The sequence below is a fragment of the Falco peregrinus genome, chromosome 1 (assembly GCF_023634155.1).
Source record: "Falco peregrinus isolate bFalPer1 chromosome 1, bFalPer1.pri, whole genome shotgun sequence".
In the NCBI taxonomy this organism is placed as follows: domain Eukaryota; kingdom Metazoa; phylum Chordata; class Aves; order Falconiformes; family Falconidae; genus Falco; species Falco peregrinus.
This window is the reverse complement of record NC_073721.1, coordinates 18,244,770-18,264,482: the sequence shown is the minus strand read 5'-3', so window position 1 is coordinate 18,264,482 and position 19,713 is coordinate 18,244,770. Positions and strand designations below refer to the sequence as shown.

At 39.9% G+C, this 19,713-nt stretch overlaps 1 protein-coding gene across 1 annotated transcript in view; it reads left to right on the top strand.

Annotated features, from left to right (window-relative positions):
- CTNNA3 (catenin alpha 3) overlaps window positions 1-19,713 on the top strand; it is a 500,914-nt gene that overhangs the window by 98,878 nt on the left and 382,323 nt on the right. The window contains exon 6 of the mRNA XM_005235159.3: window positions 17,910-18,173. Within this exon, the coding sequence (XP_005235216.1) occupies window positions 17,910-18,173 (264 nt within the window). The remainder of the gene's footprint in view (window positions 1-17,909; window positions 18,174-19,713) is intronic.

The window sequence follows — 19,713 nt, the reverse complement described above, 5'->3', positions numbered from 1 at the left end:
TTAAGTTTCTGCATGAAATGTGGAAAAAAAAAAAGAGTTTTTAAATGGTACGTGTGTTGAGGTGGTTTCTGCTTGATAAATTATTTGTTTATGTGAAGTACAGTGCTGCTTAGACTGACTTACCTAGCCTTATTTTACTAATGAGTCCTTGTGAAATAAATTCTAAAATACAATATTATGTCTATGGTAGTAGTTAAAAAAATGACTGCTGAGCCTCTGTTCCCATGTACCATATGTTATTTCCTTCCTTGACATACCACCAAAGAAAGAAAAGGAGTCTGTTGCAGAGGAAACCAGGGGACAGAGAAACTGAGGTTTCTCTCTGTGTTCTGTGACACTTGAGATGCTGGAATTCATCTTTCCCCCTTTATCGGGAGGGACTGCTGTGTTTGCCTGTCCAATAGCATGCCCTGAGAAGATTTTAGGATTCACAAGACACATGCTACTAAGGTCTAATGGCTAATGGTCTGCTGTACCTGCTATTCCTTCTGTTTTTTGCCTTTAACTTTCCCGTACCTCTTCCCTTAATTTAGCATTCCTGCTTTTTAACATACTTTTCTTCCATATTTTCTTTCTCCCTATCTGCTTATCTACATATCTTTCCTTAATTTCCCCCCTTATTTTCACTTCCTTTAGTGTATGTCAGAACCTATATCCCAATCATGGTCCCTCTCATTCTCAAGAGTATGTGCAGAAAATGTGGGGACTGGAGGAAATCACTTATTTATTTATTGACTGGTCATAATCTGCTTGGTAGAGTACCATGGGATAAAGCCCTGGTGGGAAGAGGGGCCCAAGAAAGACGGTTAATGTTCAGGGATCACCTTGTCCAAGCTCAGAGGCAATGTGTCCCAACAAAGAAGTTGTCGGGCAAGAAAGCCAGGAGGCTTGCATGGATGAACAGGGCGCTCCTGGACAAGCTCAAAGGCAAAAAGGAAGCCTACAGAGGGTGGAACACAAGGATGGGCAGCCTGGGAAGAATACAGAGAAATTGTCCAAACAGTCAGGGATCATGTTAGGAAGGCTAAAGACCTGATAGAATTAAATCTGGCCAGGGATGTCAGGGGCAACAAGAAAAGCTTCTGTAGGTACATCGGTGATAAAAGGAAGATTAGGAAAATGTGGGCCCTTGCTGGAAGGAAGAGGGAGACCTGGTCCTGCTTACCTGGAACACGGAGGAGGCTGAGGTATGCAGTGACTCTTTTTTTGCCTTGGTCTTCACTGGCCAGTGCTCCAGCAAAACCACCCAAGTCACAGAAGGCAAAGGCAGGGACTGGGAGAATGAAGAACCACCCACTGCAGGAGAAGGTCGGGTTTGAGACCATCTAAGGAACCTGAAGGTGCACCAGTCCATGAGACCTGATGAGATGCATCTGTGGGTCCTGAGGGAACTGGTGGATGAAGTGGCTAAGCCACTATCCATCATATCTGAGAAGTCGTGGCAGTCTGGTGAAGTACCCACTGAAGTACCGGTAAAGGGGAAACATAACCCCCATTTTTAAAAAGGGAAATAAAGACGACCCTGGGAACTACAGGCCAGTCAGTCTCCCCTCTGTGCTTGGCAAGATCATGGAACAGATCCTCCTGGAAACTATGCCAAGGCACATGGAAAATAAGGAGGTGCTTGGTGACAGCCAACACGGCTTCACAAAGGGCAAATTGTGCCTGACCAATTTGGTGGCCTTCTGTGATGGGGGTTACAGCACTGGTGGATGAGGGAAGAGCAACAGCTGCCACCTACCTGGACTTGTGCAAAGATTTTGACGCTGTCTGACACTATATCCTTGTCTCTAAACCAGAGGGGCATGGACCTGATGGATGGACCGCTTGGTGGATAAGGAATTGGCTGGATGGCCGCAGTCAGAAAGTTGGTGGTCAAGAGCTTGTTGTCCAAGAGAAGAGCAGTAATGAGTGGTGCTCCTCAGGGACCGGTACTGGGACCGGTGCCATTTCACATCTTTGCTGGTGACAGGGACAGTGGGATCGAGTGCACCCTCAGCAAGTTTGCTGATGACACCAAGCTGTGTGGTGCAGTCGACACACTGGAGGGAAGGGTCGTCATCCAGAGGGACTCTGACAGGCTTGAGAGGTGGGCCTGGGCAAACCTCATGAAGTTCCACAAGGCCAAGCGCAAGGTCCTGCACGTGGGTGGGGGCAATCCCAAGCACAAATACAGGCTGAGTGGAGAATGGGTTGAGAGCAGCCCTGAGGAGAAGGACTTGGGGGTGTTGGTGGACGAGAAGCTCACCAGGACCTGGCAGCGTGCCCCGGCAGCCCAGAAAGCCAACCACATCCTGGGCTGAATCAAAAGCAGCGTGGCCAGCAGGTCCAGGGAGGCGATTCTCCCCCTCTGCTCCGCTCTCACGAGACCCCACCTGGAGTCCTGCGTTCAGCTCTGCCCCCCTCAATGTAAGAAGGACATGGACCTGTTGAGCGAGTCCAGAGGAGGCCACAAAGGTGATCAGGGGGCTGTTGCATCTCTTCCTGCTAAGACAGGCTGGGAGACTTGGGGTTGTTCAGCCTGGAGAAGAGAAGGCTCTGCAGAGACCTTAGAGCAGCCTTGCAGTACCTAAAGGGGGCCTGCCAGAAAGCTGGAGGGGGACTTTCTACAGGGGCCTCTAGTGACAGGACAACGGGGAATGGCTTTAAACTGAAAAAGGGTAGAGTTGTATTAGATATTAGGAAGAAGTTCTTTACTGTGCAGGTGTGAGGCACTGGCACATGTTGCCCAGAGAAGCTGTGGATGCCCCATCCCTGGCAGCGTTCAAGGCCAGGCTGGATGGGGCTCTGAGGAACCTGGTCTAGTGGAAGGTGTCCTGGCCCATGGTTGGGGGATTGGAACTAGATGTTCTTTAAGGTCTTTTTCAACCCAAACTTTGCTATGATTCTGTGATAAATGACAAACTTCTGCTATGTAATATGTAGCCATAGTATTGTGGGGTCTTTTCTCATTAGAGGTTGGGGAAGCTGGGCTTCTGTGCACAAGTCTTGCTCATGGCTGTAGCTGTAAGCAGCAAAGGGGCTGTCTTTGCAGGTAGTTGAGAGTGGAGCAAAACACTGTCCAGTGTTTCAGTGAGAAAAGTATGTGGGAAGCATCAGATAATATATAAGAAGCATGCATTCTGATTGTAAGTAGGTTTTGGTGGGGTATAGATAGAAAAAAAATAAAAGAGCCTACATTCTGCTCTTTTACCTTGTCTACCCTGGTACACTTACAAGATGTTGCTTGTCAGAGAAGTCTCTCAGGATGATGGATTCTGAGACTTGTCTCTTAAAAGTGTCCTAACCATTATGTTGTAGAGTATTTTGTACTTGATCTTTATTGTTGCAACTGCACCTTCACAGGGTATTAAGGGAAGCAAATTTTAAGTCAGTTCTTCAAAAAATGGAAATACTATATTTTCTCAAGAAAATACTGCTGACTGTTAACGTGAGGAGAATGCTTTCCGTAGCCTGTAAGCTGAAAGTGCCTCAGCCCACCTTTTCTGTAAACAAACAAACATCAAATAAGAAAAGAGAAACAACCCTGTGCAGATTCCTGATGTGATCAGTTTTAGCCCAACCTGTTTATTTGTCAAAATTATGAACAGCTGAAACCAGATTTTTTATAATTGAAATTGTTGGACAAGGCAATGCTAAATAGGCCATTTCTTTTCTACACTATATCTCACCTGCAAGTCATTTTTTTTTTTTTATTCTTTCTTAATTACGTTTTCCCAGACTTAACTGGAATTTGAAGTTCTACAACATGGGGGGTGAGGCAGAAAGAAATCCACTAAAATGTTTCCTCCTCCCAGTCTGTCAGATTTGTGGAATACGGGGTAATTAGCTTTTCACCATGACAGACTTTGCATATCCTGAATAGTAGGAGCTTTCTGCATCAAAGATGGAGAACCAGGACCTTGGAGTACTTTGAAGTTAGTTATTTACATGGATGTGGTTTTGAATCTTCCATAACGGTAAATTGCTTATCCTTTACCCTGATGAGGACCATTCAAGCATGGTTATTATAAAACTCCCTAAAAGAGATGACTCCTAACTTTCCATAAAGTTACAGAATATTCACTTTTGGCCCTTGAATAACTGAAGTTAGTATCATACTGTAGCTGAAAGGGACCTCCAGGGATCTAGTCCAATGTTTTACTCAAAGCATGGCTAAGTTCTAAGTTAGGTCAGGCTGCTCAGTTCCTGCCTGGTCGACTTCTGGGTTTCTTTAAGGATGAAAATTTCATAACCTCTCTGTTGCAGTGCATCACCCACTTGCAGTGAACTTTTTTCCTCTCTGAATATCTTGATGGAAATTTGCTTTCCTCTCATCATTTAGCTGTGGATCTCTGAGAAATGCCTGGTTCCATCTTCTCTATAACATCCCTCTTTGTAATGAAAGTCTGTAAATGGGATCCCTTACTTTATGCAACCTTGTCTTTACGTGCCTGTGTAAACCTAGTTCCCGCAGCCTCATGCTATGTGCTCCAGCACAGCTAACAATCCTAGCTGTCTTCCGCTGAACTCTTGAAAACCTGACGAACCTGAAAACTTGTGATTTATTTTTGAGGAAGCATAAAATATATGGGTCTTTCAAAAATTGTCTAACCTATCTGCACAGAATCGTGTCAGAAGTTTTGGTTTTCCTCCTTTATTATGATCAAGGGAAGTAGGGAAAGCTTGGTATTTTTAACCTTTTCCATTTCATTTCTTAAATAAAGAATTTGGGTTTTTTTTCCCTCGAGTTTTAGCATACGCACTTGAAGGTTTTACTGAAGATTGTATGATTTATTTTACAATTTGTAAGGTACTGGGGTTTAACTAATGCTAATTCGGTGTCTTTTGATTCAACAGGGGAAAGAATGGCTTATTTAGAAACACTTAAGTTTGAGTAATGTAGATCTTTCTCAACCAAGAAGGCTGTCCTAGGCTCCCTAAATTGTCTGAGGTCCTCACGGTATTGTAGTTTCTTACTAGAAATGTTAGTGATGAGGCTATTTTCTTTGACAATGACCTTTCCTCAATGGAAAAACTGACCTCATTATCATTTGTGCAAAACTGCTAGTCATAGAAATGAGTGTATTCTGTTAAGGCTTATTATGCTGAGGGGTTTATAAGAAAAATAATAAATTGCTCCAAAGCAAGAACTTGGTAATACAGAGAGAATAACTATACTTAAAAAAACCCCTTGAACTCAAAAATTTCTCCATCAGTTTCATTAGATGAGTCTTTGGATGTTCTAATTCCTTAGTGTTCTTCCACACTGTTGATACTATCATAAAAAAAAGAAGGGGAGGAAACCCAAATCCAACTACTTCTGATAACATTTTTTAGCCATTTACATAAATTTTCTACTGCTAATGAAAAGATTGAATTAATAATGAAAATTATTAATATAAGGAAAGGATTCCTATAGGTTTCTATCTCTTAGATGAGTGAAAAAAAAGATGTAAGGAAGTCAGCATATGGCTGGGTGAAGGACATCTGGTAAAACTGCAGCCATGCTGCGGGAAGCTGGGAGTTCTTTACTATTTCCTCTCTTTCAAGGAAAGACAATTACAGGCTTCTTTGATCTGTCCTGAGGTAGGGAGATGATGATGAAGTGAAGCAGATTTGTTTGTTTCTGATGATAACTTTGATCTGCTGTGGATTAATATTTTATTCTTTAGGAGATACAGTGCAACTCTGTAACCAACCTATAAAAGGACAATTCGGTGAAGGTAAAAATTTCAGTGTTTCACAGGGTCTGTAGGGTCTGCATCATATTTTCCCTAATGAGCTTCAAGCTGTTACTGCTTTCCACTACATTTTCTTGTATTAATGAGAATCACATTTTGGATGTTTTTTTCTATGGAGCACAGCTATCTTAAGAGCATGTTTATGAAGGGCAGGTCCTGCTTAACAAACCTGATCTCCTTGTATGAAAAGATGACCCACCTGGTGGATGAGGGAAAGGCTGTGGATGTTGTCTACCTGGATCTTAGTAAAGCCTTTGACACCATCTCCCACAGCATTCTCCTGGAGAAACTGGCTGCTCATGGCTTGGGCAGGTGTACTCTATGCTGGGTAAAAAGCTGGCTGGACAGCTGGGCCCAAAGAGTGGTGGTGAAAGGAGTTACATCCAGCTGGTGGCCAGTCATAAGTGGTGTTCCCCAAGGCTCAGTGCTGGGGCCAGTTCTGTTTAACGTCTTTATCAACAGTCTGGATGAGGGGATCAAGTGCACCCTCAGCAAGTCTGTAGACCACACCAAGCTGGAGGGGAGTGTTGATCTGCTGGAGGGCAGGCAGGCTCTGAAGAGGGAACTGGACAGGCTGGCTGGATGGGCTGAGGCCGCTTGTATGAGGTTCAACAAGGAGAAGTGCCGGGTCCTGCACTTGGGTCACAACAACCCCACAGGCTGGGGCAGAGCGGCTGGGAAGCTGCCTGGCGGGAAAGGACCTGGGGGTGCTGGCTGATGGTCAGCTGAAGTGAGCCAGCAGTGTGCCCAGGTGGCCAAGAAGGCCAACAGCATCCTGGCTTGCATCTGAAATAGCATGGCCATCAGGACAAGGACAGTGATTGTCCCCCTGTACCAAGGTGAGGTGGCACCTTGAATACCATGGTCCATTTTGCACTCCTCACTTCAGGAGGGATGTAGGAGTGCTGGAGTGTGTCCAGAGAAGGGCAACAAAGCTGGTGAAGGGTCTGGAGCACAAGTCTGATGAGGAGCAGCTGAGGCAACTGGAGGTGTTTATTCTAGAGAGGAGGTGGCTTAGGGGAGACCTTATTGCTCTATACAGATACCTGAAGGAGGCTGTAGACAGCTGAGGGTTGGTCTTTTCTCCCAGTTATCAAGTGGCAGAACAAGAGGAAATGGCCTCAAGTTGCACCAGGGGAGGTTTAGATTGGATATTAGGAACAACTTCTTCACTGAAAGGGTGATCAAGCATTGGAACAGACTGCCCAGGGAAGAGGTAGTAAAATCACCATCTCTGGAGGTGTTTAAAAACCACGTAGATGTGGTGCTTAGGTACATGGTTTAGTGGTGGACTTGGCAGTCTTGGGTTTACGGTTGGACTTCATGATCTCAAAGGTCTGTTCCAATTTAAATGATTCTATCAGTCGATGTTGCCTGTTGTACTCCTTGTATTAAGGTTAAGGGTTGTGTTAAACCCACTGAATTTTAACAGCTAGTGCCACATGAGATTATACATACAAACAGACTTGCTGTTTTGTTTTGTAGTGTTATGTGTCTGATACAGGGATAAAGCTGAGTTCTGACCAGTTGAAAGGTTTCATATGACTGAACTTCAGATAGAGCATTCAGTTTAGAAAAGTGGGAATTATATATTGGGACTTTTCTGATTTTCTGCAACAAAAATCACAATTAAATGTCTTATTTCAGATCAGATTAACTCAGTTGGATTTTTTTGTGGGACTTAAACACCTTATTTCTTACATATTTAAAGATCAAGAATGCTACATTTACCAACCTTATTACTATATAAGAAATGCGCTATGGGGTTAGCTGTCACTTGCTATGAGACCAGGAAGACATTGTCTCCTACTGAGTCATTTCAACTATAAAAGTTGGAAGCTGACATATAAATTAAAATGGGGGTTTGAAGTACTGTTAACAGACAGTAGTCTCTTAAGGTAATAGATGTACTAGGCAATGCAGTTCTATACTGATCTCATTCTTGAAGGAACTATTTGTAATGCCTTCAACAATACAAAATAATTTTGGTTGCATGAATTTTGAAATTACTTATGCTAATAAAGGTGCTGTTATGGAATGGTTTTTTATAAATACACCTGTTAAAATGTGATGTCTGGAAAAAAAATAAACTTCAGAAGTTTTTCTCATTTTCTGAATCAAACCCACAGGCTGATAAGTTGTACTTCCTTGCTAGTGAAAAATTCAGGTTTTGTTTATCCCTTAAAAATCCGTTGCTTGGTGTTCACAAATAAGCAATCATGTATAGCTGTTGAATGGGCATGTGACTTTGGAACCCAAAATCTTGGATTTCTTCCACAAAATTAATCAAATTATGCAGGTTTTAGGTATTGGTTACAGTATATACCATTTTTATAGCTACTGTGTTATACTACATATTTTATAGTCTATTGAGTCATACTCTTGGGCTGGTCTCACGATGCTGTGCAAGTGATGCAAAATTCTCTCAAGCATAAAGAACAATAGGAATGTGGGATATGGTGGCTGGCCTTACTGTTGGTAAGGATCCATCCTGAAAAAAATCCAGCTGTTTAAACCTGAGATATGCTTCTTGTGGATTTGTGTAGGATACACCTCTTCTGTAATATAAACCATCTGATCAGAGCACTATACTTTTCAATGTATAGTACATAGCATATTTTTTTGTAAAATATTACATGCTGATCATTAGCTTTATACACATTTCTTACATTTATTTTATAAAACTCTTTTGGTGTTTATGCTTTTTGATTTTTGTTTAACACTGGTAAGAAGTAAATGACATTCTGCATTGAAGTGCCATCAGGGAAGATGAATAAACGTTCTAATCTAAATAGAATCTATATAAGGGTAATTTCTAATTTTTATAGGAATGTTAAAACGAAGAAATCAAGTTCTATATTTGCAGCATTCACTGACAGATACTGATGCTGTAAATTATACAGCTGTTCTTCTGTATGGATTTTGTAGTACTCACAGCAATTTATAGGTACAGAGTGCAGCTGCTGGAAGTCATTTATTCTCAGTTCTGTATTAAATCTATGATATACAAATGCATTAATATTCAGTACAGAGCTCAAGGGCTTATGGCTTTTCTTTCTTGCTCTGAGTTGCGGTCCTCTAAGTGTTTGCAAGGTATGCAGAAAACAACATTAAAAACTTAAACCGATATATAAGAAAAAAAGGAAACTATTGTCCATGATAAATACTTGAAACCAGCTCATTTTGCAGTTAAGCTGAACAGCAAAAACAAAACCTACTGTTAATATTTCTGAAATGGGTAATGATAAGAAGTTTGTTTTGATGGATTAACACTTCTGTTCCATTTGCTTTAGTGCCGCTCTTTATGCATGTCAATTGTATGTGTCTTCATGTTATAGAAACAGTATTCCCTGTAGTGCTTTGATTGTTCCATCTCAAGAGAGTGTGTGAGGCTGTCATTGATTTACTTGATTTGGCTTGTTTTAGTTTTGGATTTTTTTAATTAAAAAAGGAAATGAGCTTATTTTAAGTATTTCGGAAGTCTCTACAATGAATGTTAAAAGCAGTTAAACTGTAACTGGAGTATGACAGAAGAATAGGGGCAAGGGCCATGAATATTTGTTGAGTATATAATCTGTGAGAAAATAGCAGTTGGAACAGGCTGCCTGATATGAGTTGTGTACCTGTTTATTGTTGATGATTTCACATCTGTCATATTGAGATATTAAATCTAGGAAAATGGCACTATACTCTCTGTTCGAGACTAGGAAAACTTGTACCTAGGGGAACTTGAGCTGATTTGTTGGAGAAAGAGATCCTGAACTCTTGTGGCAGATCAAATATGTTTAGACAGGACTATTTGTATAAAAAGATGGCTAAAACAGAACAGGCTAAGTGTGAAAGATCTATTTGGTATCTGTTAAACTGTGTATCAGTGAAAAAATGCTAGTGGACTATGTATAACATGATCTTCCACTACCAATAGTTTTACTTACACTGTTCCTAAGGAGCCACTGCCTAAGGCAGAGAATGAAACAAATGTTCAGTCTAATAAATACCCCCAAGTCCCTTTTTATTAAAATCTTAGTTAAAAAATCAAGTATGAGAATTTAATAAAATTGCAGAAATAGTTGTGAATAAGTCTCATTCTGCCACATTTTTCAATGAGTCATCTTCCCTTGAAAAATTCCAGGCTAAAACATTTACTGGAAGCTTTAACAGCTGTATTCTGTGCATTTTACTATATATGAAAGCTGTTACTTTATATTTTCCATACTTTTGAAATAACTACAGTATGAAGTATCTTGTATTGGGTCTTGCTCAATGTGTTTTACTTTGATTTTTTATTTTTAAAAATGAATATTTGCAGAATAGTTTTAACCTGTCATTTTTGTCCTGGTTTCAGCTGGGTTAGAGTTAGTTTTCTTTTTAGTAGCAGGTGCAATGATGTGTTTTGGATTTGGTGTGAAAACAATATTGATAACAGACTTTTTAGTTGTTGCTAGCTAATGCTTATATTAAGTCAAAGACTTTTCAGTTTCTCAGGCCTTGCCAGTGATAAGGCTGGAGGGGCACAAGAAATTGGGAAGGGACACAGCCAGGACAGCTGGCCTGACCTAGCCAAAGGGATATTCCAAACCATAGAATGTCATGCCCAGTATATAAACTGGGGAGAGTTGGCCAGGGCCTGTGAATTGCTGCTTGGGGACTGGCTGGGCATTGGTCAGCGGGTGGTGAGCAACTGTATTGTGCATCACTTCGTTTTTCTCCCTTCCCTTTGGATTTTATTCCTCTCCCATTCTCTCTCCTTTTGTTATCCTTACTATTATTGTTACTATTATTATTGTTTCTTTTTTTTTCCTATTTCATTTTAATTATTGAATCGTTCTTATCTCAACCCCCAAGTTTTACATTCTTTTCCAATTCTTCTCCCCATCCCTCGGTGTGGGGGCGAGGGGAGTGAACAAGCAGCTGCGTGGTGCTTAGTTTCTGGCTGGGGCTAAACCACAACACATTTCTCACAAATGCCAGTTTTCGGGTGTCTTTACTTGTATGAAAGAAGTTAGGTCCTGCTTTGGCATATCTTTTGAACTTCCTACTTCTGCAAGCTCTATGTTCTCCATTATTTGCCTTGTATTACTTAGGTATGTATGCACAAATTCCTTGTCCATTGAAAACTGTGATAGGTTGCTTTAATATTAAGCTTTACATTAAATTATAAATTGACTGCCAGAAATATGTGTCAATCTCTGAGCTCTTTTCCCTCAAGTATGGATGTTAACCAGCAGATTATTTAGCTTAAAGCATAAAATAGAATTTGAAACAACATATGTCAAGCTAATGCTACCTGATACAGTGCACTTCTGAAACAAATGGTTACACCTGCCACTGCTTTAGCTTTCTGTAAAGAGATCTATCTCCAAGTCATGTTAAGAGCTAAGCACTGAAAACAAAGCAAGTTTAGATAGGAAAATTACATCATGAAAACACTGGACTTCTGAAAATTTTAAACTGTATTTGACAGCAGCGTAAAACGAAGGTATTCCTTAGGTAAAAATGTTAACAAAGGAAAAAAATTACTACTTTACTCTGCTTTTTCTTCACAAAGAGAAGATTGCTGCTTTACTCATTAAATTACATAAGAGGACTATAGGCTGATGCAGCCTTACTTCTGGATGCTTCTGCACTGGCTATTCTATTTCCAAGTGCTTGGAAACAAGTGAGGTTGGTATTTCACTGACTCCTTCCCATCCATTATTTCTTCATTTTAATCTTCCTTACACTTTTTCACTCTCACTCTTTAGTGTTTTATTTCCCTCATTTCCTGTTTTTCTCTCTTTAAATTAATCTATATCTCTGCTGTATTTCTTCCCTCTCTTTCTTCCTTGCTTCCTGTCCTTCACATTTTCATTAGCCATCTCCTTGTCTTCAAGACGTGATAAGACCTTCTGGAAGTTCCTAATTTCAGAGCCCTCTCCCTGATGAATTTTCCCCACTCTAGTTCCAGGCAAGTTCATTGCTGACAAATGTGACCATAACTGTACTAGGAGAAAACCTTTGTGAGCCAATATATTAAGTGGTGTATGTTTGCAGAAAAAGGATTGCTGGACTCTAAAGAAAAATTCTTATATTAATTCTTACAGGGAAAAATTGCTTTGCTACCTTTCAAAATCAGCTACTTCATCTAGGAGACTGAAAGTTAACAGAGCAGGGTATTAGAAGCGTTGGGACCAAATCTTGAAATAATGGACAGAGAAGTGACAGCAACGTGTTACTCTGTCAGTTGTAACCGGCTTAGAAGTTGCTGAAGCATGAGACGCATAGAATATTGTGCAGTAGTTGCAATCTGATGCAACAGTGTCATCACAAGAAGCTGTACCTTTCCCAGCAGAACAGTGAACTCCTGAGAGACATTAGTAAATTAAAAAAACTGGAATATTAACCAGTCATGGGCAGGTTTTTATACTTTGTATAGGATAGCTTTGCTTTTCTGTGGTATTATATATCAGTTTGAGTATGGTTAATAGTAAATAGGTATAGATACAGAGAGAAGGTTGCAAGGCTTTGCTTCTACTGGGAACCTCAGACCTGTAAATCTGTTTTCTGCTTGCTCGAAGTTGACTGAAAATTATGGTTTTATAAAGACAGTATTGAGTTATCTTAGAGGCAGAGAGTATTACTTAAGGTTTAGTCCTATGACAACATTGACATGGCTTTGTAGTGTGATGCTTCCCATTTTGTGTATTCATGCATAAGGCTGATGCAAACAAGCTCTGCCTACCGTTTATAGCCATACAGAGTGTGTAGATATATGGTGTTTATGTACTCTGTATATGTGCTGTAGCATAGTTTAGCATGAGATGCTAAGAACTGCTGATGAAGTTAGGAAAAATAAATCAAGGCTGGTTAAGACATTTTTATTGAAAGTTAGCTTGGAATTCCCAACAATCAAGCATATTGAGTTGCTGCTTTGTAAAGATAGGTTCCTATTTTTGCCTCCAGACCTGGTCAATCTGGTAAGATTCACCTTTTAAAATGGCATACTCCTGTGGTGCCTGCAAACAAACAGGTGCCTACAAACAGGTGCCTGCTGTTTTGGGGATTGTCTGTGTTTCATGGTTGTCTATTGGAGAAGAGAAATGACAAAGGAAAAAAAAAATTCTGGAGTGTGATTGTTAATATATTTCATCTACCTGTTTGGACTGGAAACCTATGTATTTAAAAAAAGTAAAAAAAGTAAAATGTGAGTGAACTGGCTTTGGGAATACCTGCTTTCTCTGTGAAGGAGCAGATGAGATATTTTTAAGAAGAGTTACCAGTGAGCTTCCATCCCTATGACACTGGAAGATCTAATCCTTTGCTTCCTAGAGGTAATGGCAGGCTTTTGATTCAGTCAACGAGAAATGCACCAGGGTGTGTTCAAACAAATTCCTTTGATTCAGCAGTGCTCTGAATTTACTGGCATACCTTCTCAGTGCTGTTCGACTTGCTGTGAATGCAGGTAAGGTGACCTTTTACTGTCAGTGTAGTACAGGTCTGTGATCTATTGATGTTTTTTGTGCTAACAAAGCCATTACTCTAAGTCAGGCATTTTCCTAGTGTGGGTTTGTGTCTGTGTTTTGTATGGTTACAGTCACTTATGTAGGTCATCATTTCAGATGTGTAGTGAAAAGCCTGGAGTGGAGGAAAGGGGCCATGAGGTCATGCTGTTAACTGCTGTGAACATAGCATTTTGTGGAGCAGGCAGGGTCAGCTTTATGACAGAGTTGGTAACAGGTGATCCTGCTTATCTATTTAGCAAAAGGTATTGGACGTTGCACTGAGTCCATGGATCAAGCTGAGGGTCCGGACTGGTGAGGGCAACCAGGTGAGAGATAGCCCAGTGGTGTCATGGAGGCACCATGGTGACAGGGCAGGACTGAGCTCAGGAGGCCAGTCTGTGTGCTGAGGCCTGGGCCTGGGGGCCATGTCCAGGCGGGGGGGCAGCTGTGGCTGAGATGGAGACCAGTACTTGTATGACATAGCTCAGGAGGGACTGAAGGTCCCAGTGAGCTGAGTTGGGGCTCCAGGGCCCAAGGGTGGGGTGTGAATGGAGCCCCCAGATGAGGCTGGCAGGGCCTGTGAGGCCTGGCAGTGCTCTCAGAGCCCTGATGGGTATAAGCCTTTAAAACCTGTGTGAAAGTAGTATTATCTTGCCAAAAGTGACACAGCTGAAGAGCAATGGGGCAGTCAGTATCAACTCCAGATCTTTTTCACTTTCTGGTCTGTGAGATACTTTCTTCTGCCGAGTAAAACTACATAGTACTTATGAAATAGGTACACTGGAGCCTTACACAGATAAAGAGTGCATAAATAAATCTGGAAGAGTTTGAGCTTTGTTATTGTCTTTGATTCACCAAATATACACAATTTGGCAGTCACTTTTGACTGAAAGCTGAACACTAAAGCCCAAGTTTAAGTTGTGATAAAAAGTAATGCTTTTATCCCCTGGCCCTATAGTAGTATGAAATTGTGGGGTTTGTAAAGCTGTGTTTTTCCTCATAAATATAAAAAACTCAGTTCGGTGACATCTGTCTCTGCAAAGAGAGCTAGGGGACAGCAGCGCACTTTATTTGAAGCTGCCTTTGTGAACCTTGTGTTGACTGCAGCTGGTGCAAAATATGGCAGTGTGATTTATACCCACAGTGATGCCTGGTTCCAATGAGTTGTGCTGATATGAGTACTCAGTGAACAAGAGCTGGTTTCCTGGTGTATTGTGCTGTCAAACCTTAAATATATCAAGTGTGATAAAAACCAGTTGTTTGGGTATTTTTTTCTTATTACTGAAGTAGTGCAACACAAGCTTAACTGTGAAGGTAGTTTTCAAGTTTTCCATTTGAAGTCGTCTTGTCCATTCGCCATGTTTGGCTGGAACAATCCACAGCTGGGAGTTTGTGACTATCCATTTATTTTATATTCTTATCAGGGACAGGCAGGTATGAGGAAGGCAGAATAGTATGTCCTGGGATGGGTGTGGGACAGAAGCCTGGGGAAGTATCACTATACCGGGCCTCTAAAATTGGCAAGGATTGGAGACAGGATTATCTTTGATCTCAGGTTGTCTCATGTGACGTCTCATCTAGGGCTCAGTTGCTAACTTAGTATGGAAGAACACATCCCAGACCAGTGGAAATAGTCCATTAATCTAAAAAAGAGTTGAAATAAGAGGGAAGTGGTAAACTGTGAAGAAAAAGTAGACTAAAACTCAGTAGTGTACTTGGATGAACTACAGATGCTCAGATATTATGGTATAAAGAAAGTAGTAGTAAGAACTGGTTTGGAAAATTTCTTCTCTGTAGTTACATTTGTCTTCTGCCTCTGTGCAGATAAAATATGATCCATCCATGCTTACAACAATCTGAGTAACAAAAAACACAGGCATGGTTTGTGTTCTGTTCCTCTTGTTCTGGTGCCGTTTTACAGATACTTCAGTCTTATATGTAAACACTTATCCCTGTATGATTCTTTTGCACACTTAAGTAGCGTGTTGTCTTATTGCATTTTGTGTCAGAATTAATGTAGCATAGTTGGGCAAGGGTCAGCAAGTACAGAGTACCTATTTGAGTCCAAATTTCAGTGCAGCCAAATTTGACACTGAATGCTCAGACCTTTAGAAGCCTATGGTCTTAATTGGGTAACTTGACTAAAAGTGTGTATCAAAGGATAACTTAAAAGAAACTGTATACTTTCTCAGCATTGCTTTCTTGTGTTTCCTAGTGTTATATTATCTTTGACAAGTAAAAAAGGAATCAGACGGTTTCTGCATTTTTCTCCCCAGTGGAAAAAGTGTATGGACTAGGGATTAACAATCAGTTTGCAGAGACTAACTTCCTTCTTCAGAGAACTGGTTACTATTCTGATAATGCACATATACAGAGATTGAATAGAGAAATCACTCATTTGTAGGGTTTTTTGGCCTGTTTGTGCAGAAGGCCAGACTAAAATTATCAACTGTCTCTTCTTGTTCACATAAAAAATCTTGAGGAACGAATTCTTCATCAAGTTGGGAAAGACAGTAGCCCTACACCTTCTTTTTGGGCTGTCCAAGGCTCACAACTGAACAATGAAGTAGTGAGGAATTTCATGGGTCTAAACATTATTATTTTTAAAAAATAGTTTTATTGAATAAATGTGAAGCTCTTCATAAGCAAATTTACCAATACCATGATTCTCAAACTCTACACAATATTGTGTGAAACAAAGCGTTCTGTGTTTTAAAAACATTAACACACTGAAATTTTTGGATTGTTTCCAGACATGTTTCCAGATGCTGATGACTTGCTGTTACTGGCTTTGTGCTGCTGGCTTGCCAGTTTTGCATTTCTTATGGACCCCTCATTCCTGCTTAGACAGCACTGTTAGGTTTTTTTTGGGGGTGGGAACAAGTCTTTTGGAAGGACTTTTGAGTTTGATTGTTTGCATATGATGCAGCAAAGTAAGAAATGGTTAAGAACAGAAGGCAGCTAGACTGAAGTGTTGTATTGGTCTGTAGCTTTCTTGCAGCACGGGAGAAAAGAGTGCATTCTGTTGTCTTTCAGTTTAGTTGTAGGAAAGGTAGATTTGCCAATTAGAGCAGGAGTCTGGGTTTAAAAATAAATACCAATTTTTGATGAGAGTGCACTGGATAAATTGCAGATGCTTTACCAAGATTGGAAGTGCAATAGTATTTGGATTTGAGGACATGGGGCAATAAAGTAATTCCTGCACAGTGGTGCAGGATTCAATTATATATTGGTTTATTGAAAATGTAAAAATATGTTAAGTATTCATAAGCTCCAGAAAATAACTCAGTTTTCTAATTCAGATGATCATCTGGTTAAGCCACTGTCTGCCTCTGTTTAAGGCTCCACTGCCTCCCTGTGTGTCCTTGTTTTTAGCTATAATGCTGAGATTTCCAAGTTAGCCTGCGGAAGTAAGATGCAATCCTATGTCCAATGTGTATCTTGCAGTAAATGAGATTTAAAAAACAGGACTGGTTCATTTAATAGTGAATGCTCTTTTCTTCAACCATAAACTTACAAACTTGATGCAGTGAGAAGTGGATACTGTGATGCTTTTGTAAATAATGCATATAGAGCCTGATGCAATGCAAAATAAAATAATTAGAAAGACTTCAGCTTGCTTTAGAGCAGGCTGTGAGCAGTTTTGTATGCTTTTTGTTGTTCATTCTTCATTGTGCCTCTTCTTATCATTTGATGCTGGTGCCACAGGCTTTTATTGTTCTGTTGTGCTGTTTTCCCTTTTTTATTTTTTCCCTAAATTTAACTGTTTCCTTTACCCAAGCCATTTTGCAAATATCTCCTAGGTGTTTTTTTAAAGGAACAAGATGCAGAAGGAGAGTTGGGAGAATGTCTAGAGTAAAATAGGATGAGACAGGAGGCTCTTTGCAATCCTGATGTTGATTATATGGTTGTTCTAAAGTCTATAACTTTCACCTGTTCAAAGAACAGCTGCCAAGCTTGATTCCTAGGAACAGTTAAATCTGACTTGGCAGCTCTGTTGAGCTGTGCGTTCCTTGTTGTCTGGGCTGGCAGGAAGCAGCAGTGTTTCAATAAGATCTGGGTGGAGAAGGGAGGAACAAGATGACTGTGGCAAGATCTGTGAGTGCTTTGAGTGTGTACCTAGTAGGAAGAGAAACAGGCAGTGGCACTTCAGAGATGGCTTCTCTCAAGCACCTTTCTCATTTTCACACCTTCCACACTTCCCATTTCCCAGGAGTACAGGATTCTCATCCCTGACCTGCGGTTCCTTTCTGCAGTGTGCTCAGGATGTATGCTAGTGGGGCAGGGAAGCAAACACAGAAAACTTGTTTAGATGCATCAATCACAGAATTCCTTGCTTAACCCTGTTTGCACCTCTGTCCTCCGCTATTACTTACGAAGAAAGACCTGTCTGGAGGAAACACAGTTAATTTTGAAGCCAGTTTTCTCATAGGAAAACTATGCTTAAAACCAGAAAAATATGGACAGTTCATGGTTCTGATTACAGGGCACAATAAAAATTTGGGTTTTTTTACACAGATGTTGTTCATTTTTCATGAGATAAAGACGATTCAATTCTAATTACTGTTGTAGTCCATTTTCACAATCTTTGATGAATTTAACTCAATGTTTCCTTAGAGCAGAGATAGGGAAAATAATTGTTTCTACATTACTTGTCAGTTTTGAAGTGCTTTTGGAAATAAACAGAATGTTCTTTTGCTGACAGGATTTGAAATCTAGCAATCAGCGAGATGAAATTGCTGCAGCACGTGCATCCCTGAAGGAAAATTCCTCTCTCCTACATTCAGTATGTTCAGCTTGTTTGGAACATTCAGATGTTGCATCCCTTGCAGCCAGCAAGGATTCAATTTGCAATGAAATACAGAATGCTCTCAATGTAATTTCTAATGCTTCCCAAGGAGTTGGAAATAAAGTGGGACAACCTACATCTCACACAGCTACTCTTGGAAGTGCACTTGATGAGCTTGAGGTACGTAAACCTGTCAGACTGTAACATTTTTGGAAAAATGGTGTTTTTTTTTTTTTTTTTAAATTAACTACAGCTATCATCAGTGATGGACCTAAAGGCATTAGAAACTGATGCTTTGCTTAGTCCTAGTCTAAATAGTATCACTCTATATTATTTCATGGGAAGGGGTCACTTCTTGCAAAAGAGTTTGGAATTAAGTCTTCATGTATGTTCAATATTTGGCTTCCTTCAAACAGCAGGGAAGAATTAGTTCCAAGTGTCTCACTAACGATGAAGACAGGTACATCCTCGAATAAGTGGGCAGAACCCATGAGTTCAGTTTACAAATAACAGTGGATATCAGATGATGGTGATCACTGCTACCTTGACTGCATTTGAAGTAGTACATCACAAATAGAAGTCCTTCACTCCAATACTTGTCAATGGGTTCATTATATAATTGGAGAAGTTGGAAACCTGATTATATTTTCTGCTTATCATTAAATAAAGTGACATAAACAATATGCTTTCACAAACTCTGCATTTCTACTTCCATTATTTAAGCAAATACTTGGAGAAGGTCAGTTATTTTTCTATTCCTGACCTGATCCCAAGCTTTTGTATGAAACTTTCACTTTTTCTCATGGCTGCTCTGGCTCTTACCAGTGTTATTTTCCATTGTCTTGACAAAAACGGTAAAAGTTCTCCTGCAGATGAGATTACAGACCATGCTTCTTTTGTGGTGTAACTGATGTAGGCCCAGATCAACAAAAGGAATAAAAGTTTCTAAAAAATTTTGTAAATATTGGTCTTTTTTGTTGTAAATTCTTGGGCTTATCAGATCTCAGCCTTGTAACTCTAATTTTGTTGATGCATTTTCAGAAGAATTGTGTTATGACTGATGCTAGTAGATTTTTTCCTAAAATTTTCAATGACAGGGTAGAAAAATACATTGAAATATGACACAAATCTTGTAGTGGCAGTTTGACCAAAACAGACCTTTCAGTCATGCTCAAAGCTGAATCTACACAGGTTGTTTCCCCTAAAGGAAAAGGCTACAATTGCATGTTGTGTGTCATCCTTCCTTGCTTCTCACAGTGGGTTTTAAAATTATAGTTTCTAATCTATTTTCTTAATAAATGGAATAAAAAAAAAAAAGTAAGAGTAATACATGATTTGTTACAATGAAGTTCTGAATGACAAATTATATACTTTAAATGAGAGCTATTATTTACTTGTCTTGATTACAATTTTTTTAAACAAAATTTGGCAAAATGATTGCATCTTTTGACCACAGACAAATTAATCTAGACTGTATGTGAGCAGCACTATTTTAATGATTTTTAAAAAGTGTAATTAAATTTACTATTGTTTTAAATTTTAAGATTTGTGATAATCATGAAATGAAAAAAAATTGTCTTTTGGATTGAATTTGGTTTTATTCAGAAACATAAGAACATAGAATTCTGTTGTAAAAAGCCATTTGTTTATGGAGTTTTAAATATATTTTTACCTAGGTAACCCAAATGGGAACTGAAGCTGTGTGAGTTAGATAAAGAAC